The following is a 23,470-nucleotide window of genomic DNA, read 5'->3' as shown; positions in this document are numbered from 1 at the left end:
AGCTCCCAGCAGCGCCGCACGGAGAGTGCCGAGCCTCTGGGACGCAGCAGTGCTCTGTAGCACTTTGAATCCTCCTCCTCCTGCCACGGCTCGGCGCCTGGAAATGGCTGCTGCTGCTGCTGAAGCACAGACAAAGCACCCAGCAGCCCCGCGTGGAGGAGGAGGAGGATTCAAAGTGCTACAGAGCACTGCTGCGTCCCAGAGGCTCGGCACTCTCCGTACGGCGCTGCCGGGCACCGACCCGGCAAGCCGCCTCCTCCTCCTCTTGCCTCAGCTCCTCCTCCTCCTGCCGCGGCTCAGCCTCATGAACGTGAGCTCAGCAGCGGCTCAGCCTCATGAACGTGCAACCCTGAGGCTTTACGCACATCTCCTAAAACGGACACCCGCTGCCTCACGCTGCACGGGAAATGCTTTTTGCCCCTGGGTCCCTTCGCACTCTTTTCTGGCGCTGAATCAAGGCGGCGACCCCCCCCTTCCCTTTCTTTCTTTCTTCCTCTCTCTCGTTCTTATTCTTTCTTTCCCTCTCCTTCCTTCCTTCTTTATCTCTGTCTTCTCTCCGTCTTTCTTTTTCTTTCCTTCTTTATTCCCTTCTTTCTTCCCTACTCTTCTTTCTCTCCCCTCTTTCCTTCCTCTCTCTCTCCTGCTCCCTCTTTTCTTCCTTCCTTCCTTCCTTTCTTCCTTCCGTCCTTCCCATCTTTCTTCCTCTTCCTCATTCTTATTCTTTCTTTCTCTCTCTACTTCCTTCCTTCTTTCTCCCTTTCCGTCTTCTCTCCCTCTTTCTTTTTCTTTCCTTCTTTATTCCCTTCCTTATTTCCTACTCTTCTTTCTCTCCCCTCTTTCCTTCCTTCCTCTCTCCCTCCCACTCCCTCTTTTCTTCCTCCCTCTCTCCCTCCCTCCCCTCCCCTCCCTCTCCCTCTCCTCAGAAACATAGGATGCTGCTTTATACTTCTGGCCCTTAAACCCTGGAACCAGGAGAGCAGCTCCAGTGAGTCAACCTCAGCCAGTCCCTTTGGTGAAGGGTGCTGGCTCACTGGCAGAACATCTGTCCTGCATGCAGAAGGACCCCAGCATCTCCAGGTACCAGTAGCTCTGCAAAGCTCCTGCATGAAACCCTAGCGAGCCTCCACCACCCAGTGCAGTTACCAAAAATCATTTTTCAATAAATTGTACAATAATTGTACATTTGAATATCTACTTGCCATTATTCTGACTACGTTTCTGCTTTCAGAGCTAGTTATTACTTACATTATTACAAAAACAGTAATAATTGAATGCAGTGACAATAATTTATGATAATAAAGAGTGGACACATAGTCCTACAGATACAACTGGCCCTTTGAGGGTGACCAAACTGCTGATGCGGCCCCCGATGAATTTGAGTTTGACACCCCTGCTCTAGGGCAAACATCGTTTCTTGCTGGGACTTGGGAGAAAGGGGCACAACAATGTACTCCTTGGAACACAAGTTAATTGCTGCAAAGCTCCTTCTTGGTATCTCTTAAACTGGGAAATGGATAACTGCCCCCAGAGGTCCATGTAATCCTACATCTCCTAATTTGGAAGAATCCTGCATGCTCCGAGAAGCCAAAGGGAGGGTTTGGCCTCAAAACATCATGATGGCCCCAAAATATCTCTTCCAAGAGGAAAGTGAAGTGTGTTTCAGAGAACTCTGAGAGACAGCAAGGTCATATTTCTACTGGGAGGAACTTCTGGAAAAAAGCAACTCCATAACTATTCTGTGGACTTTTAAGCATCAACAGGGCTAAAAGGAGTACGAAACTGTTTCTGCTGTGAACTCCTTTAAGTGTCCTTCCCAATGAGTGGGTAAAATGGAGACTTAATGTGGATGTAATAAGTGTGTGTATTTATAAATAAACTGATTGGAGGAAGAGTATAGAATGTAAGAGTGTGGGGGTCAAGGAGAGATGGGGAGAGAGAGCTGTATAAGGCAGATTCAACAGGTAAAGAAGAAGTGAGAGAGGGGGGCATGTGGGCACTTGTGTCTGAAGGTCTACAAAAACCCACAGTCATGGGCAGGTTATCTTTGTTAGCAGTCCATTAGTCAACATTATTTCAGTTTACAAACCTTCCTAGAATTATTTATATGCTGACACTCTTCTTTCTCTTCCAAGTCCAACTTTAAAAATAAGACGTTTACAGAGGACTGGGTTTTGCAATTCTCAGATCTAGAATTTTCGTTGTCCGATTTAACTAGCACCCCACCAAAATGCCCATGTAACTGATATAGTGCATCAAAACTTTACGTAAATGTATCATCTGGGCCTCACTCCAGAAGGGCTGCTGCAGAAACTTTAAAGTCCTGCTTATCAGCTCTATAGAAATACCAATACTCTAGCTTTCATGTCTGCAAAACTTTCTTTTTCTTCCTCACTCTCATCTGTAGCATATTTTTCTTCTGATGATAGCATTCCCCTGAGGATTTAATGTTTACACAGCTTTTTCCATGGCTTTGCTTTATAAGGATACAGCTGCAATTAAAGTTCTGATTCTGCAACTCTTGTGGAGGGAGGAGGGAAAAAACACACACAGAGAGACAAGATATGTCTTTGAAGAACCTGATAGCTGTTAGTCAGCCAACAAAACTCAGTATAACTGTTGATCTTTGTTTTCTTCTCTTGGTTTGATTTCTGCAAGAGTGGCACTGAGGTTATCCATATAAAAGTTTCAAAATGACTAATTCCTGAATAAATATTTGTTAAGATTGTTGCTTTTGAAATCTGGATAGCACACTACTCACAACACCAACAGGGTAATTCAAGACCATTCTGGTAATCTTAAAAAGAAACACCAAATGAGACGTGCTGGAGTGGAAGAGGTTTAATATGAAATACTCTGCTTGGGTTTGGCAGGGAGGGGGAAATGGGGCTTAGAAACTCCCTTCAATCTTCACCTGGGGGAAGAAACCCTTGTAATAAAACAGCAGCTCATCTGTCTGCAGCAAGGCAGAAAGAGGTCAACCCAACGGCTGTTAGGCTTTTAGATTTTAATTTAGGCAATTATCAAGGGGCCAGATGTAGAACCTCTTGTCTACAGTATCCACATGAGGTCACACTGATGACTTTATTATCCAAATGACATGTCCTAATAGGCTTTATTCTCTGCAATGAAAACTGCATCACATTTTTTTCCTGGTGGAAAAAAAAGATAAACAGTGCCTTTAGAGAAACAGTAAGAGTACATCTTCATTAATGCAGGCCACATAACTGTAATGGCAGTTGTCAAGCACTTTCATCAGAAAAATCTCAAAATATCTCAAAGATACTCAGTAATCAGCATGATGGTTTTAGCTATCCCCATGCCATGGAGGAAAAGAAAAACAGGAAGTACTGAAAGGTCATGAGCACCGTTGTAGAGAAGGAAACTGATTGTGTGAGATGTTTTGTATCATCGTCAATTTTAAAAAAATGATCGCCTAAATAGAAACCTAACCAAAACAAGCTAAGGTTGGAACAAGTTCAGCCTTCCATCACCAACAATGTAATGTGTGCAATCATTAACCTTCTCTCCCCCAAATATCCACAATAGGAATTATCAGAAACAGGTCAAGAAACTGAAGAGAAAAGCAGGCATAATTCCACAAGAAATAAAGAATTAACTTCTCATTATATTTAAGACTCAAAAGTCTTGCAGCAAAATAGTGGCCACTGTTCGGTATCTACATGAGTTTGGGGCTCCAAAAATGCAAAATTATTGTTCAGGCTAACATATCAGAACTTATTCATAAACATGAATACATTATTCATAAACATGATTGTCACTTAAGTTCTTCAGAAACACCAAATATGGCATAACATGCTTGTACATTCACAATCTTTTTAGGTTCCCATGCTATCTATGCAGTTCTATTCTAACACAAGTTACAAACTAGTACAACGTACTTTTAGTCATTCAGTTGTTCTTTATATACAGAGAACAGGATGAAATTTCTGGTGACATCTCCCCCCAGCCTCTCAATTCTTCTGACCCACAATAGCAGTGGCTTCTTCTTTTTTTAGCCACAACAAGATGTGGAAATAAATGGTTAGAGAGGGTAAAAACTGACAATAACTAAAAAGAAATAATAAGCCAGTTAACAATCCGACTGTGCACAGCCTCCATGCACAATCTGACAACAGTGTTTCACTGTGTTACCTAATTCTCAATGTAGAATATTCCTCTTATGCTGCTGAAGCCAATACAGTGGAACCTTGGTTTATGAACACCTCGGTTTACAAATTTTCGGTTTACAAACGCCGCAGACCCATCTGGAACGGATTAATTCACTTTCCATTACTTTCAATGGGAAAGTTCGCTTCAGTTTATGAACGCTTCAGTTTATGGACAGACTTCTGGAACCAATTGTGTTCATAAACCGAGGTACCACTGTACTGAATTCATTCTGTCCCATATGGATGCCTAGGTTCAATACAGGAACTGTCCACAATTGGGATGATAGAAATCTAGAGCATTCTGCTTAAAATCATATTGGAGAAACAAATGCATGTTTATGATGGAGCAAGTGACAGTTATATCAGCACACCACCAAAAAGTGATTAATTATGTCCAAATTGCAAGCAAATATGTTCACTGTAGTATGCTCTAGTCACAAAAATGGCTTCTTTTGTTGCAGTTGTAAATCTGGCTATTTTGAGTTCTAAAAGCAGCCACTGCCTATGTGGTTCTTCCGTTGGAATTATAAAAGGAATGTGTGTTTCTGTATGCTTTGGGACAAGGAACTTAAAACACAAATGCATTAAGATCAACACTACTGCTAAAATAAAAGCAGATGGGCTGGCCTCTCCACAGCTACAGTATGAGGTGTGAGGCAAGGTAGGAATATACATAATGGAGATGGTTATAACACCACCACAGAAATGGATAGATGAGTTTTGCATCATGCACAAACAAGCACCAACACCACACCAGGACTCAAGTTCTCTGTTTCATGCCAGATGTGTAGTAATGAAACGCTGGTAGTCAAATTGTGAGCCAAAACTATTTATTTCATTTCAACTAATTTGTACATGCTTCCCCTTTAACCTTCCCCATTCTTATTACTTCATGTGTGCCAGAGCTGAGCTCCAGCAGTAAACAAGCCACTTTAGGCCCTCCTTAAGTAAAAGTATCTAGAAGCGCAAGGTATGGCAGCTATCATTTATAGGAATGGCTAATAATGGAATTCAACATTAAGGCATATTGTAGTATCTTATTCCATGCCTTCCTTTCATCGTGCACTGTCTACATCAGTGTTTCTCAAACTTGGGTCTCCAGCTGTTTTCGGACTACAATTCCCATCACCCCTGACCACTGGTCCTGCTAGCTAGGGATGATGGGAGCTGTAGAGCAAAAACAGCTGGAGACCCAAGTTTGGGAAACACTGGCCTACACCTTCAATTTAAAACATAAGCAAACATGTCCGAGATATTCAATGCTCCTGTGCCAAAGGTAAACTCACAGAACAATACATGCACCCAAAACCTTACTCTGAGAATCTGGGCTTACAATAAAATGTTGCCACATGAAGTGCATGCTCAGTGTTCCAGTCATTCAGTCCTCCTCACTACTCCTTCCTTATTCCCTCCACCAGCCTTGCCATCCCTGCCCACAATAAACAATCAGCACTCCATCGCTGTAGAACATACTCAGTTCAAGTTGGGAAGTTTTGGGGACTCTATCCACAACTCAGGGCTTGTATTTTATTTCATTTAAATTATTATTATTCGGCAACACTTGCGGTTCCCCCAGACCAGCTGACACCTCCTCTTGTGTGTGGATGGTGTCGTCTTGGTGACATAAAGATCCACACTTCTAAACATTAAAAATAAGAGTGAATTATCTCGTGTATTAGAAAGAAAATGCTATGGCTTTTGCCATATAATTCAACTTTCTGAATCAAATAGCTTCCCACAGTTGTCGGATTAATGTCCTCATTTCGAAAGTTCTCTTTCAGCATAAAAAAGACAAGCAAACAGTTTGCAAACGGGGGGGGGAGGGGAATCGCTGCTCTGTTTTCAACAAAATGGTGGCACTACACAGAAAGAGAAAGGGAAAGGCCCAGTCACGCTGTATGAGATCCTCAAAACCATTACTCTTAGGCTTCCAGGATAATTAAAATTTCTTCCCTCAGTACCACGATGGGCCACGTGAATCTATCAGGCATCTCCCACCCTTCATTTTCAATTCACCTCTCCCCCTAAGCACAAATCCCAACCCGCCATGTCTACCTGACAAGTGACAGCCCAATCTGATTAAATGCTTGCAAAGGAGAGGACTCATGGGCCTCCATGACAGGCCAAAAGTGATCACCATGGAGATACATAATTACAGCTGTCAACGCATCTACTGTCCTGCTGGCATCAATTTGATTGCTCCCAGCAATAATGATAGACAAAGCTTAGTATGCACTCTCTTGCACCCAATCACTTTGTCTATTCCGTGGTCCATTTAGCTGACATGCAACATTCGCACAAGCAAATAACAGCAGTAAGCAGAACATTTAAGGCATTTTAATTGTTTTTTTTCTTTCTCTGGATGGCTCACAAGTGCAAATGTTATTACATAAAACTCCTGCTGCAGCATTAATTGAAGAAAGATTTGGTGGGACAAAGACTGTAGGGGGTACAGTTTGTCCATTATCACTTGTACTTTCAACAGGTCTCATGTTTAGAAAATTGCAAATTGCAAAAACTTGCAAGGGCAAAATATTTGACATCCTGTTAGCTATTACAACATGGTGAAAAACCTCAACCTGCCCCCAGAGTAATTACTGAAAATTATTTCTTAGTTCATTTGGGTTTCATTAAATATGCTTAAGATACATTCCCTCTGTAATAGCTGTTTTTTTTCTTTTTATCTTCCATTCAACATCACATAGTGCCTGCTAAACCTTGACAATTTGTATTTCTCCTTTTAAGCTTTGAACACAGCATGGAGCCTTAAAGCCCAAGAAAGGGTCAGGTCCTCTCTAGGAAGCATATGGGCAAAAACAATTTAAGAAGTGAAATAAATCCTATATCCAATAACATCACCAAATTTAGGATCCGGCCTGTAATCTTATGCCATTTTTTCCATGCAAGTAATCATGGTAAATCATCATATTCACAGATGGTATCGGCTTGTCATTTCACAAAGCCGACACCATGCCATATATACACACTTATTACTTTGACTACCTTGATTATACAGAACAGAAGAGATGCCCTTGTCTTTTTTGTGCTGGTTGTTAAACAACCACTCTAAACAGACAGTCTACAACACTGAAATGTGTAATAATCACTTTTCATCAACTGTAGTAAATTGCGTTTGGTCTCTAAAGCTTGAAAGCGAAACAAATAAGACCACTCCTCTTTGGGGCATTTAGCACTTTGCAGGAACAGGCAATTGAACATTTTATTTTGCAGCTTGATCTTCTAGTTATAGTTACAGCTGCTCTAAAAACCAGGATTATAGAACAGATATCGCAAAAGTATAAATAATGGGTTTGTAGAATAGCTCCCTTTTTAAAAGCCAAATCTTGTTTCTTTTTGACTGTATCGTATTTCTAATTACTACAAGCTAACAGAATCTAACTACATCTCCATTAGTTAATAAACGAATTTAAGGTGGCTTGTTTTAAGCAGCACTGAACATGAACGACTTCCAGTGAATTCAATGAGATCTGTGGTTTCTTAGTGCCTGTGAAAATGAGAAACAAGGAAACATAAGAATTACTTACATTGGGCACATGCAGCGGCTCTTTGTACTGAGACAATCTACCAATAGATGGCAGACCAAAAGATTTGTAGGGATCCTAAAATGAAATTCAAACACAGGGAGGTATTAACTTTGTAAGACAAAGCACAGGAAACAAGGTTAAGTCACTGGGAAGCCAACGGTTTCCTCCACTTTAATTTTCAACCAACTATATTTTGTTTTCAAAATGACTTATTTTGGGGGGATATGAATTTTCTTCTTCCATTCAAGTCATGGAAGGTTTGTTAAAGCTAAAAACCTTCCTGCTGTGCCTTTATTAAGCCAAGGGCAATCTTTCTAAGAGAAGGCACAATAGTAGGGGCACAGACAGAGAACAAAAACACATAACACAAAAAGAAAATCCGGAAAAAAACACAGACAAGCATTCAAGCTTCAATGTTTTCAGGATCACAACCCAAATAATTCACTAACACTTAATATATTTAAGGAACAACATAGTGCATAAATGCATGATTCTGCGGTGGTCAGTGTGAGAGTTGGAAAGTTTCTGTCCACCATTACAGTGTTAAATTCTCTGTTCAAAATCCCAGCTTGTCTTTATTTGATGAACACACAGAGACTGGACATAGAATCAATAAATGGCAGTACCAAAACCACTAGTAATATTAATATCACCTTGTGTTATTTTAATACTAATTATTTTTAACCACTTTGTAAACAAGTTGTACTTTGGGATTCACACAAGGTAATGTGTAGTGAACATTAAGAAAAAGAATCAACTACCCCCACCCCTAAATGCCAAGGAGAGACATACAACACTGTTCAAACAAGGGAAAGGCTGTAAAGAAATGAATGAAAACACACACACATTATGGAAACTGAAGATAACTGCCCAAAGCATTCACATTCATATTAGGAAACTAAAGTTGAGAATATTTCAGGCAAAGTCTTGGTTTTAAATCTCAGCAGATCGGTGTGCAAAGGTTTGGTTGGTTAATTCTAAATAAAGAGGATTGTCTTTGTGTGGTTTTTTAAAAAAAAGTAATTGGCAGCCACTATAATATCTAGTCATACTGAACATGTAGGGCAGCCACTTGACCTTTCCAGAGGATCCACTTGAAAAATAGCAAAGCTATCATGAATTCATAAGAAAGCTCATGTTGAAACATTGTATGAAATTGCTAAAACAAGGCATGACTGCAGAATACTCTTCTTCCAAATGTAGTATATAATTCCCACTGCCCCCCACAATCTTTGCATAAAGAAAGCAAAAAAGCAAAAAAAACTCTGCCCAAAAACCTTAAATCAACTACGTCACGTGAAATGGATCAAGCTGAAAGACACAGTCTTGGGTGGTTTGCTACACCTGGCAGCAACAGCTTCTTACACAGCCGTTCACCCTCCCAGACGTTAACAGTTATTTTACCTCAGCATATACTCGACATTCAACCGCCCAGCCGTTGATAGGAATATCAGCTTGTTTGTGCCTCAGAGGGTAACCCTTGGCAACACGGATCATTTCTTGGACTAGGTCCAGACCGGTAATGCATTCTGTGATGGGATGTTCAACCTGCAAGGTCAAGAACTGTCAGTCAGTACATAACAAAACTAAATTCTCCCGACCACCCAATAAAACAAAAAATACTGAAAACTCAAAAGGGGGTAATTTACAATAACGGCCATTCTTGTCATATAGCTACTCAGGAGAGCAAGTCCTGCATTCAAGATGTATTGCAGAAATCAGAAAGGAGCAATACAGCTAAGCAAAGCAAAGCAAAATTGCAGGCACTGGGGGAAATATTCATATATAGATATTTTTTTAAAAAACACCACCTTTATATTTAATGATGAAGACTGAAGTTGTTTTTGAAGCATTTAGAGATGGGACTTTAGAAGTTGGTCTCTTTTTGAAAAATAATAATCTGGAAACACACAAAGTATTTTGACTGAAAGCTCAAAGTAGCTGGCTGATAATCAACCCATTCTGCTACACTTAACATGGCATGTACAGGAGCAGCCTACAATCTTCCATAGAACCAGACTAGCCTAAGTCTCACCCACACGCCTGCTTTCACTAACCTGTCCTGACAAGCAACCAGATTAGCGTAATCTTACATCAGTGCAGTGTAGCAGAAATGAGCAGATGGATCCTTCAGGTTTTTTTTCCCCCTCCAGACTTATCTGTGTAGTGCTTAGCATACACAATAGCTGAGCTGGACCAGTAGAATCACTGTGTGCTCTCAGCAAATAGCTGCTAACGGCTCAGGATGATGCTGTCATGGGAATACCCCTCATTCACAGTGAAACCAAGCAGGAGAGTGAGTACACAAGTCTCTCTTGTTGTTAAGACAGATTTACGTACATGTGTATTTAACTTCCCAAATGTAACTTAATCAGCATGGAAGAATTATAAAATAGCCACATGCAAAGGGAGCAAGTTAAGTAACTTAGTAGCCAAATTCTATAAAATTAATGTGCACTTGCCACACTGGGGGGGGGGAGAGAGAGAGAGAGAGAGAGAGAGAGAGAGAGAGAGGAGAGAGAGAGAGAGAGAGATGGATGGACGGACTGATCTGCCATTTTTTGTGTAAAATGCTTTTTTGTAGCTCAAGTCATATATCTTTCAGACACCCTATTTTACAAGTGTTTCTCTATCCAGAGATGTCATACCACATGTATTTTGTGACACAGGAAAAGGTCACTGAGCAAACTAGGTATTTCCCCTTCAAGTACATTAATTGAAGAAGAACATTTTGTCTATTGTAATATCCTTGGAGTGAGTCTTGCAAAAAAAAAAAAGATAGTAAAATAAACAGATGGCACCCATAATTAGTCCTCTGTGCATTTTGAGTTTGTTTACAGCACCATATTTTAAGACAGCCTGACAACTTTAATGACATCACTGAAATTACTACCTTATATTTAAAAAAAAAAGAAGAGGAGATGTTGGACTGAAATGGGAATTTGATTGTGCAGCTTAGGAAGCTACCACTGGGATTCTTAAAACTTTTGGCGAACACGTGATACTCCTCAGATATGTCAAACGTAATGGTACTTAAAGAGACTCCCAAAGGAATTCTGTACCTTCCTTGCCCATAGTGTTCAACTGACGCCATTCATGTTATTAAAACTTCACAAATTATCAACATTTTGGGGCGGATATAGTTGATTTTCTCAGGGTTTTTTTAAAAAAGTGTCTTTGAGATAACTACATCCTCAAAATCATGTTTTGGAAAATAACTGAATTCTTTGTAAAGGCATTTTAACTGTTTGATTTTATCTTCCTTTTCCCTTGAATCATCATCCCAATGTGAAATGAAACAGACCCATTGTAAAGTTTCATTGTTAATGATCAAACTAGGATGGAACTTCTCCGGAAAGCAATGCATGTGTATAGTTTATTCTCAAAACACTTACAAACATTTATTTAATCAATTCTTCAAAAGACATCTTTGTCTCTATAAACATTGTCTTTTGCGTCAATATACTTCCTTTGTACAAAGCAGGGGGAGGCAGGGGAGAGAAGAGGATAGGGAATGGGAAAAAGTTGGGCATATTCATTTTGCTGAAACTATTTAAGCACTCCTGTTGTTCTACAAGAATGTAATCAAACTTATATATTTATTTTATGTGTTTTTCTTTTACATCTCTACTTGAAAAACAAGTATATGCAGAAATGACAGGCCAAAGACCAGGCCCCGTCAGAAGGATGCTTGGCTGAGAAAAAGTTAGTAGCCTTGGCAGATTAGCAGTCATTGGGCAACAGCAGCAACATCAAAAGAGAACCAGTTAGTTTGAGAAGGTACTGCTATATTCAACAGGATGTTGGATGTAGTTTGGAGTCCTTTAAGACAGACTAACTGTCAAAAAACCAAAGCTACTTAGAAGACACTCAAAAATATCTGAAAGTGTGACTGATGTGAGGCCTGCTCAAGGAAACTGTCCATTATGGAGACAAAGCCTACCTAAAACATAGCATTAATCCAACAAGAAACTCAAGTGGAAAGGAGCAAATTGCAGTTAGATGCTCTACCTTGACTCCTGAGGTCATCTCAGTACTTTATTTTTAGGGGGGAAAGGTGCCATTACTCACCATGAAGTTGTTACAGTAATTGCCACACTTTTAAACAACAACAACAAAAACTAGAGGTGCTGGTACTGCATACCATTTAGTACACACACACACACACACACACACACACACACACACACACACACACACAAAGCACCTTTGGTGGTCCCACATGCCCCTGTGATGAAGCTGGTCATTACTAGAGACTGAGCCTTTAATGTTGTAGGTACTGTTCTGTGGAACTCCATGCTAACAGATGTTTGGGAAGAACCATCCCTGCTATTTTGTCAGCATAATCTAAAAACTCTATTATCCAGACAAGCCTTTCAAACTTGAGGTTCTTTGCCAACTAGTTCCTATTGATGTGTTCAATTTTATTGTAATACTGACAGAACATCTTTACTGGAGAAAATTACTGAACTCCAACCTACTTCAGCTAGGATTCACATTTACGTAGTAAAGATATAGACACATAGACTTTTAACAGAAAATGAAAAATAGAACTCCTGACTTTGCACATATCAAGTGTTCTCAGAACATGGTCTCCATGCAATACCAGCATGACCCTCCTTCCTTAGTAAATGACAAAACAATTGCATGCAATCTAAATATATATCGTAGAGGAGGAGCAGGCAATTTTCAAGATCCTTTTCAATCTGGAGTTAGGCATAGTTTGGGCACAGAAACAACTTTGGTTGAGGTTTATGATGACCTCTGTTGGGCAAGACACTGAGTGCATCACTGCTAATTCTCCTTGATTTCTCAGCAGTTTCTGATAATATTCACCATGGTATTGTTCTAGAGCGACTGAGTTGGGGTTGGATGGCATAGTGCTGTGGTGGTTCCAGTCATACTTGGGTGTTTTTTTCAGAGTGGTACTTGGGAAATGTAGTTTGGTCGTGTAGATCCTTCAATGTGGGATTCCACAGGATAAGATTTCATCCCCCATGCTGTTCAACATCTACATGAAACCACTGAATGGGGTTGCCCAGGGTTTTGGAGTACGTTGTCAACAGTATCCTGATGAAACACATGCTCCACTTCTCATTTACATCTCCTGGTGTGACACTGGATGGGCTAGAGCAGGCATCCCCAAACTTGGCCCTCCAGATGTTTTAGGACTACAGTTCCAATCATCCCTGAGCACTGGTCCTGTTAGCTAGGGATGATGGGAGTTGCAGTCCCAAAACATCTGGAGGGCCAAGTTTGGTGGTGCCTGGGCTAGAGCAATGTTTTGTCTTGGTAATGGGTACTTGATGAGAACCAGTAATCTGAAGCTTAATGCAAACAAGACTAAGGCACTGTTAGTGGGTGGTTCTCTAGACCAGATTGATGGGATGTGGCTGGCACTAGATCAGGTTACACGCCCTCTGAAAGGGCAGGTATTGCTGGTACTGCTAGATCTAATACAGTTGCTTGAAGCTCAAGTGACCTTGGTTTGCTCTGAATGCTTTCTATCAGCTTCAACTGATCTGCATCTAGCTTCTGTTGTCTATGTTCTGATAACCTCTGGGTTGGATTACTGCAGTGTACTATACATAGGACAGCCTTTGAAGTTAGTACAGAAATCGCAGCTGTTACGGAATTTAGCAGCCAGACTGATGACTAGGACAGGACAGCCCAAACATATAACAACACTTCTGGAATGACTGCACTGGCCACCAATCAGTGTCTGTGCTCAGTTCAAAGTGCAGGTTTTGACCTATAAAGCCTAATGAGTTCAAAACTGCAAGAGCTCAATGACCACCTCTCCCCACACGAACCAGCCCAGACCCTGCAATCATCATCTTAGGCCCTTCTCCAAGTGCCTCCTTCATGGAAGATTCAAGGAATGGGTACATGAGAACAGGCCTTTTTAGTGGTGGTTCCCCATTTGCTAGGAGGGTATAGCCTTTATTCAGGTATCAGACAAATACTTTCCTTTTTACCTGGGCTTTTGACCATTAATTTGAAGGGTTTTCAAGGACTTGTTGACTTTTTTAGTGGCGCAGAATCTGCAGGACCTATCTTTTATTTGTATAGATGGGGGGAGGTGTTAGATTTTTCCTGACTGCATTTATTGTAACTGGTTTTAGTATTTCCATTGTGTCTGTAAGTTGCTTTAAGTCATTTCCATGAGCAGAGCAACTAACAAATAATAATAATAATTTTGAAGATGGTCGAGAATTTGAGATTTCCCTTTAATTTAACCAGCAGCAGGCAGCATTAACAATTCTACATTGCCTTTTCTGCCATTTATTTCTGGCACATTTTCCTTTATTTCAGTTTCATCACTTTATTCCCTATCCCCCCACTAAGTGACTGTCTGGTTGAGCAACAATGTTTGGACTTCAGGCTATGTGTATAACTCCAACATCCTTCTTTCCATTCTCCTCCTCTTTCCTTCCTTCCTTGGCTATTTGTGATTGGAACGTGAAGCCAGAAACACAAATACACAGCCCAATATAACATAGCACTCTCTTGTGTTTCCCAACTGGGCTATTTTATTTTCTGTCCCCTAAAACAGTCAGAATGTGGAAGCTATTGCCATAAGAGCACATTATTATGATTCTTTGGTAGGAACCACAACATTCTAGTCAGCTAGCTAGCCTCTGTCTCACTCCTTTTGGCTAGCCATTTAAGCACCAAGAAGCCAGGGACAGCATCTCACTCTGTACCTTCAATCCTTATAGGAACAGAGAAAGTTTTAGAAATATTGGTTAAATTATGTTAGCTTTATGCATATGTCGCCGAAGAATTGATGCTTTTGAATTATGGTGCTGGAGGAGACTCTTGAGAGTCCCATGGACTGCAAGAAGATCAAACCTATCAATTCTGAAGGAAATCAGCCCTGAGTGCTCACTGGAAGGACAGATCCTGAAGCTGAGGCTCCAATACTTTGGCCACCTCGTGAGAAGAGAAGACTCCCTGGAAAGACCCTGGTGTTGGGAAAGATGGAAGGCACAAAGAGAAGGGGATGACAGAGGACGAGATGGTTGGACAGTGTCCTCGAAGCTACGAACATGAGTCTGAACAAACTGCGGGAGGCAGTGCAAGACAGGAGTGCCTGGCGTGCTCTGGTCCATGGGGTCACGAAGAGTCGGACACGGCTAAACGACTAAACAACAACAACAGTATTTGAAAATTTATAATACTGGGGAATCAGGTTGAATACAATGGTGATAGGACACACAAACATGCAATGCAAAGTATGAAATTGTGCTTGGATCTATTGTGATATTTATGCTGCCGTTGAAGTTCAACAAGTTCTTCCTGCATTCAGCATGATTATTTCTCGAGCTGACCTATTCTACATTTTATTTATTGTATGATTGAATGCAAAAGTGTGGAACAAATCTCCCTGGTAGCCAGAGAGATGCAAGCAAGAGATGCAAGACCACTCTCTAACCATTTCTTCAGAGTATGTAAAGCTATAAATTTCTTCATTTACTTTATGATGATAGTGTTCATGTTCATGACAGTGTTCATGTTCAACTATGATCCTCCTGCTCCCACCAATCCACTGCTCAAGCCCCTGTACACAGTGTCCCTGTCTTACATACAGAGCTCAATGCAGAGCAGGAGCAAAACAGATAAGGGAACAGCAAATGCAACCAGTCCTCTGATATATTCAGCTCAGTGTCTTGCTTACAATTTGTGTTTTTCACATGCAATCACCAAGGGTGCTGCGAAAACTTTCCAGATGGAGAAACCCTGTCGTTGGAAACTTTAGAAAGCCTGTTTAAACACTATTCAGTCAGATCTGTTCTTTCCAACTTTATCGGAAATGCACTAAGCTTTAATTAAAATGTTTGTTAGGTGCATTTCTCTAATTCCTCTATCTTGGCTGTGTATTGTCTCTAATTAGTGTTTCAGTTTGAAGCTGGTGAGTAGTAATTTTATTGGCCTCAGCTACAGTTTTCCCAATTGATCTGTCACTTTTCCCCAACCCTCAAACTTTGATGCCTATTAGCAGACTTGTAACTGGCCATCTAAGCTTTTCTCTCTTTTTAATTAAGAGCCAAACTTAGTAATTCTCATAAAGCTTCCCCCCCCCAAATTTAACTATAGAGCCAGGAGAGTCTGCAGATGTGTTTGTGTTTACAGTCAATTTTTAAATGACACGCTGCTGCTGCCTTCTCTAACATCCATGTTCTGGGGAGCTTGAGATTGCTAGACAGCTCATTCATTTGCTGCTTTTGCACTATACCAGGAAATATCTACACCCACCAAACTGAGTTTTAAAAGGCTGTATTTGACCGCATTTAGAGGCTCCTTTTAAAACCTACTTTAGACTATCTTAAAGTTTTTTATTTAATGACAGCTCAGCTCATGGCACTCTTCAGAGGACGATGTTTTATTTTATATGTCTCTCCATTGCTCATTTGCTGCCTTGATTACACAGTTTTCATGATCACAAATGTTAAGACCATTTAGCTGTGGTGGGCGGGGGAGAGATGAGAAATTCCAAAGGCACAACACAAAAAGGTCTTCGACAGGAGCCATACTCTGCCTGGCACAAAGCAATGAATGAGCAACTGTGAGCCAGCATCTGCATCCATGTGCCCAGTCTTGCATTCTGCTCTCTTATCACAAGAGCTGATACTATCTTGTTGTAAGAATTATTTTGAATGTTTTCCAGAAGCAATGTAGAGTTCTGTGCTGCCTTGTTGTTTCTACATTATGCAGGCTGCAGATATTTGGAGGCAATGGAAATTATTTTCAGGGGTAAAATTTGCTAGAGTATGATACCCCCAATCATCACTTTAGTCCCTGTAACTTCTTACATACATTTCTGCTGCAACACCACTCCGGTCCACATTTTACGTGTTCAAAGAGTTTTAAAATTTTAGCTGAAATGTATCCCTTGTTTTCTGGTGTGCCTTGTTTCCTTATAAACAGTATGATGATTGGCAAGCACGAGTGCACACTCACCAGATCTAGAAAATTTCTCTGTTCAAGGTCTAACTCAAAATCAGTGCTGTCCAGCACAACATATCACAACCACAAACTCAAGGAAGGAAATCAGCACTGGAAATAAAATGTTATCTTAGTGTTCCTCTGGTATGGTTTTGAAGAAACTTGAAAAGTTTTTAGCATAAAAATACAATTTTTCATCCACCCATATTCGAAAAATAGCGTATCTCCCCTCCTTCTCACTCCCCCAGTACCTGAAGTCTAGTGTTCATTTCCAAGAAGAAGAAATTCTTCCTTGAGTCTATAAGGAATTCCACTGTTCCAGCAGATGAGTATTTTACAGCTTTTGCAAGAGCCACTGCTTGTTCTCCCATAGCTCTGCGTGTCTCAGGATCCAGGAAAGTGCTACACAAGTAGAGAGAAAATGTGTTGGAGGGGTTAAATTCAGCAAAAGGAATTTTTGATACTTTAAGACACCCAAATATCAAGAGGAAATGTAATGTGAAATAACTGCCGCCCAAAGCAAACCATTAAACACTGGTAACTACATTCTTGGGAATTATGTTTTTAAAAACCCAGACTTTTAGTAATCAACTAACAAAATTAATGCTAAAATTAAACATTCTAAGTTCACGTATTTCAAAATCCGTGTCCAAGTGGGTAAAGAAATTTAAACACTAGCTGATCACAGCTGTCCCTTATTTTGAAATATTGAAAGAATACCCCTTACATAAGCCACCTTCACATTTCTCAAGGTCATTTAGAAAATATGGAACACTTCTACAAATCACGAAAATATTAGGTTTTTTTAGTCTACATAACCAATATGCATGGTTGCAGCCCTGACACTGACTATATCTACTTTAATTTATATATATAACAATGGTAAACTTTGGTTCCCAGGGGTCTCCCATTCAAGAACTAATCAGATTCATACTTGCTTAACTTCACAGATATAATTCACTGGGCCTGATACAGAGAGACCCAAAAAGTCCCCAAAATTAAGATCAAAGTTCTTTTCTCCTGGAGACACCTAGCTTGGTTGTCTTAGGGAATTTTAACATCCATGCCAACACGACCTTACAAGGAGCCGCTCGGGACTTCGTGGAAAGCATGGCCTCCATGGGGCTGTCCCTGAATAAATCTGGCCCAACTCATAGCCGCGGACATGCCTTGGACCTGGTGTTTACCTCTATGGATGTTGGTGATCTGACATTAAATAAAAGCGAAACAAAAGAAGTGCCATGGTCAGATCACTTTCTGGTGCAACTGGACTTCTCCGCAACCCTTCCCCTCTGCAGGGAGGTGGGACAGATTTGGATGGTCTGCCCCCGCTACTTAATGGATCCAATTGGCTTCCAGAGAGTGGTAGGGGATGTTTTATCCCATGTTGATGGCCTTTCAGCTGATTCCCTGGTGGCCCGCTGGAATGTGGAGTTAACCAGGGCTATTGACTGTCTGGCTCCGATTGCATGGAGCCCGGACAGCCCCGTGGTTCTCTCCGGAGCTGAGGGCGATGAAACAATCACTGAGACGGCTAGAGCGCCGGTGGTGGAAAACTCATTCTGAATCAGACCAAACACGGGCTAGAGCTCACCTTCGAGCCTACCAAGTGGCAATGGAGACGGCGAAGAGGACCTTCTTCACCATTTCTATCGCATCTGCAGAAAACAGCAGCAGGAGACTGTTTCAGGTGGTTCGCAATCTATCCGAACCCCCTTCATCATCAGGGCCTGGTAGGGACCCCAATATCTTCTGCAATGCTTTTGCAAAGTTTTTTGCAGATAAAGTCGCTCAGATTCGGGAAGAGGTAGACTCCACCGTGGGAGCAGGGCTGGGGCGAGGGAGTGCTAGAGTCCTGTCTAGTCAAATTGCGTGGGATCAGTTTCAATCTGTTACCTCCGAGGATGTGGACAGGCTGCTTGGACGAGTGAAACCAACCACCTGTCTCCTTGATCCTTGCCCATCCTGGCTTATAAAAGCTAGCCGGGAAGGGCTGGGCGATGGACTTCGCGGGGTGGTGAATGCTACTCTCTGAGGGAGCCTTCCCACACCTGCTGAAAGAGGCGGTTTTTAAACCGCTTCTTAAAAAACCATCTTTAGATGCGGCCAACATGGCCAACTATCGCCCAGTCTCAAATCTTCCATTCTTGGGCAAGGTGATTGAGCGGGTGGTTGCTGAACAACTCCAGACACACCTGGAACAAGCGGACCATTTGGATCCCTTCCAGTCGGGATTCAAGCCTCATCATGTGACTGAAACTGCCTTGGTCGCACTGGTCGATGATCTCCGGCGGGCTAGGGACAAAGGTGAGAGCCGTTTCCTAGTTCTGCTGGATCTCTCAGCGGCTTTTGACACCATCGACCATAACATCCTTCTGGACCGCCTAGAGGGGTTGGGAACTGGGGGCACTGTCATACAGTGGTTCCGCTCCTTCCTCCTGGGCCGTGTTCAGAAAGTGGTGGGGGAGTGAATGCTCAGACCCCTGGGCTCTCACTTGTGGGGTGCCTCAGGGTTCCGTCCTCTCCCCCATGCTTTTTAAAATCTACATGCAGCCGCTGGGAGAGATCCTCAGGGGGTTTGGGCTGGGTGTTCATCAGTATGCGGATGATACCCAGCTCTACCTCTCTTTCAAATCAGAACCAGTGAAGGCGGTGAAGGTCCTGTGTGAGTGTCTGGAGGCGGTTGGAGGTTGGATGGCGGCTAACAGATTGAGATTGAATCCTGACAAGACAGAAGTACTCTTTGTGGGGTGCAGGAGGTGGGCAGGTGTGGGGGACTCCCTGGTCCTGAATGGGGTAACTGTGCCCCTGAAGGACCAGGTGCGCAGCCTGGGAGTCATTTTGGACTCACAGCTGTCCATGGAGGCGCAGGTCAATTCTGTATCCAGGGCAGCTGTTTATCAGCTCCATCTGGTATGCAGGCTGAAACCCTACCTGCCCGCAGACTGTCTCGCCAGAGTAGTGCATGCTCTAGTTATCTCTTGCTTGGACTACTGCAATGCGCTCTATGTGGGGCTACCTTTGAAGGTGACCCGGAAACTACAATTAATCCAGAATACGGCAGCTAGACTGGTGACTGGGAGCAGCCGCCGACACCACATAACATCGGTCTTGAAAGACCTGCATTGGCTCCCAGTACGTTTCCGAGCACAATTCAAAGTGTTGGTGCTGACCTTTAAAGCCCTAAACGGCCTCGGTCCAGTATACCTGAAGGAGTGTCTCCACCTCCATCGCTCTGCCCGGACACTGAGGTCCAGTGCCGAGGGCCTTCTGGCGGTTCCCTCACTGCGAGAAGCCAAGTTACAGGGAACCAGGCAGAGGGCCTTCTCGGTAGTGGCACCCGCCCTGTGGAACGTCCTCCCACCAGATGTCAAAAAGAAAAACAACTACCAGACTTTTAGAGGACATCTGAAGGCAGCCCTGTTTAGGGAAGCTTTTAATCTTTAAGAAATTAGTGTATTTTAATATTTCTGTTGGAAGCCGCCCAGAGTGGCTGGGGAAACCCAGCCAGATGGGCAGGGTATAATAATAATTATTATTATTATTATTATTATTATTATTATTATGTATAGGAGAAATATGGACTTTTACATGAGTACTTTATTCATTATTATTATTATTATTATTTCTTCCTCAACCTTTGTTATAAAGGCAGGTTAAAATAATTTACAATCAGAAGAACAGAACGTCACAAGCGTGCACCTTCAGCATACAATAAAAGCTATACAATGGTGGTGTTATCACGTCTACAGGGGAATTCCACCATTTAGGGGCTGCCACAGAGAAAGCCCTCTCTCAGATTGCCATTTCCACATTCCACATGCTGCCCAGAGGGGGGCTGTCCGCTGCATCTCTACAATTCACTGCTCTGGCCTTGACTCCTTCCTGTCAATGTCCACTGGGGACAGTTAATTATGCTATTTCTCTGCATTTGGTGTGATTTGAACTGCTGAGAATTTCAGGTGCTCAGAGGAGCTACGCGCAGAGCATTCCCCTGAGGTCAGGCAGCAATTATTCTTTCACACTCTAAAAGCCAACTTTTTGGATAGAAGCGTGGCTTGCTTCCGGTTCTATTTCAGACAAAGAGCTCCAGTCCTTGATTTGCCGGCAAGGATAGTTGCTAGGGTCCTCAAGTTCTTTTTGTGTGTGGAGAAGCATTACCATTACAAGAATTCAACTTTTTAATGCAATTCTACACCATCTCCAAATTGCAGTGGTTTTATCTATTTGTTCACAACATGCGTGTTTTCTCAGAGAATTGAGGCAATAGACAGAGGGCTGGATGGATGGGTGACTGAAAATCTTGAAATGAGAACCTTGCCGTTCCAAACTGAACTGTGTTAACGTTTCAACTTTAACCTGTTACTCTGAATATGACATACAATGACAGTAACAGCTTGCATCTTAAATTATTCTCTCAACTTTACCCTAAAGCTGAAAGTTTTAATTTTCTGTTTTTCTTACATTGATTCATCTGTTCCACACAGCATGGCTCTCTTCCCTCCCTTTCGTGGACACAGCTGTTTCTTCTGCCCTCGAGTGCAGTTGTCGAACCCTCTTGGGATTCCCTCTTAAGACTGTTCCCCCAACCAGCAAGTTTCCTCACTACAGGATACTAAATATATCATCTTCCAGATGCTTGCCAATTCAGAAAAATATACATATTCTAGCAATGCTTCTTCATGCTGTTTTGGTATTTCAACTGTAAAAGTTTGTATTACCATTTACTACTTTTACCTATCAAAGCATGGCACAGGTTGCTCCCACCTTCACTCTGTGAAGTAATCCAAGCATACAAGATCATTCAGAATTTTGAAAATGTGGCAAAATTTGTTATTTGAAAAACTGCAAATGTGGTGAAAATTGTAATTTGAAAAACTGAAAGCTGTCTCCATTCTCATCTCCAAGAAGAAGGAAAAGAAGCCTCAACATAGTACTGAAAAACAAGTATTTTATCAAATATTAAGAATGCTTCTAAAAAAAATTAATTGCCCAGTGTATTTATGTTGATGTCATTTTTGGGGCACAAAATGAAGGTTTTCCTATCAAGCCAACATCTCTCACTTTCCCCCCTTCATCTATTCTCATCCAGTCCACTCTGAAGGAAACACCACATTATACTTCTTATATTAGAGTGGTAAATCAAAGAAATGTAATAATCTCAATGGCAAGGGAGCCAGAGAATAAGAAGAGAGCTGTGCAACAGAAGGCATTTCCTGTGCTTAAAATGTAATGAAAATATGTGATTATTAAGCTCCTACAAGGAGCTGGGTGCTGTACAGAAATAATGATAAATAAAACCAGCGTGCCAGTTCACCATCTAAGAAAATAAGACACACTAGGGAAGGTGGAGGGAGAATGAGTGGAGGAGGACGGCAGTGGGATAAGGAAGCGGAACACATTTTAAGAGGATCTGCAGTTTTTCACAATACCTTTGTCCCACTGAAGCCCTTGCTAATCAAAAACAAAAAACTTTAATAGTAAACTTGTTAGGCTCTCATGACTGTGGCTTGTGGAGACATATGGAATGGGTCTCAAATCCACAAACCTCCTTTTCCCTATCACTACACAGAGGCACATGCAATAAGAGTCAGCCAATTTTGCCATCCATCAGCTCCTCCTTGTATCTCACAGGACCCCTGATGTTTGAGGTTGCTGGAAAGTAAAGTTTAGGGCTGAGCGGAATAAACTTTTTGCTTCTCTGGATCCAAGCAGTACAAAATTATGCTTGAACTAGGACACACAGTGCTCACTAAAGAAGGGGGGAAGAATCTCCTTGAATGTCCGTTCACTGTCTGCTTGAAATCTGAATTATCATATATTTCTAGGGAATTATCAAATCTGAACCGGCAATTTTATTCTATTTTACAAAATACAGCATGTGCGTAAAGCTATGGCACCTATATTATGTACTGTTATCTGCTTGGAGTCATTCTGTACATACTATTAACTTCCTTCTAATTTTCTGAAGGCGGTCCAGCATTTCAAAATTTGATATGCCACACCATAATCCTTTTAATCTAAATGAAACAGATTTCAGAAATCCATGACCCTCACAGCAAAGAACTTTGCATGGAACAAAGAATCATTCCAAAATAATATTGCAAAAAATTAGAAATTACTGTTTAATAGTCTCTGTGGTGAGAAATAGGAAAGAATCCCACACTAGTAGTTAATACACTGATATTCTTTTCCCTTCTACTTTTGCAGTAAGCAGTATTTTAAACAATTTGAAACTAATGGTGCATAAAGTTGGCAGAGCAAGTGCAAGTGTTCTTGGACAACACTGATTATCTCGCTCCATTTCAATCTAGGTCGAGGTCCGGTTTTGCAGCTGAATTGGTCTTGGTTGCCCTGATGGATGACCCATATCGGAAGGAAGAGGTGAGTGCAACCCTGCTAGTATTACTCAATCTCACGGTGACTTTTGATGCCACTGACCATTGTATCCTCTTTGATTGCCTGTGTGGGATGTGTACTGGAGACTCCCAATAGTCTCCAATACAGTAGTCAAGTTCACAGAGAAGCTTTGGGAGGAGTCCCCTTCAAATCTCTGGCAACTGAGCTATAGGGTTCCACAGGACACTATTTTGTCTCCAACGCTTTTTAACATCTATATGAAGCCACTATGTGTGGCCACTGTGTTTTAGAGCACAGTGCCATCAGTAGACTGATGACACACAGCTCTACTTCATCTGAGCCAGGAGAGATTGTGCAAGCTCTCAACCAGTGTCTAAATCAGGCATCCCCAAACTGCGGCCCTCCAGATGTTTTGGCCTACAACTCTCATGATCCCTAGCTAACAGG

At 41.7% G+C, this 23,470-nt stretch overlaps 1 protein-coding gene across 2 annotated transcripts in view; it reads right to left on the bottom strand.

Moving 5' to 3' along the window:
* Positions 1 to 23,470, bottom strand: part of PCCA (propionyl-CoA carboxylase subunit alpha) — a 233,285-nt gene that overhangs the window by 131,837 nt on the left and 77,978 nt on the right. For both annotated transcript variants that reach the window (XM_035114548.2, XM_035114547.2), the window contains exons 12-14: positions 16,915 to 17,065; positions 9,119 to 9,262; positions 7,715 to 7,789 (exon numbers count right to left, since the gene is read on the bottom strand). In XM_035114548.2, the coding sequence (XP_034970439.2) occupies positions 7,715 to 7,789; positions 9,119 to 9,262; positions 16,915 to 17,065 (370 nt within the window). The remainder of the gene's footprint in view (positions 1 to 7,714; positions 7,790 to 9,118; positions 9,263 to 16,914; positions 17,066 to 23,470) is intronic.

Source organism: Zootoca vivipara, chromosome 4 (genome assembly GCF_963506605.1).
Source record: "Zootoca vivipara chromosome 4, rZooViv1.1, whole genome shotgun sequence".
NCBI lineage: Eukaryota > Metazoa > Chordata > Lepidosauria > Squamata > Lacertidae > Zootoca > Zootoca vivipara.
Note: the sequence above shows the minus strand (reverse complement) of the source record. Positions and strands in the feature narration are given on the sequence as shown.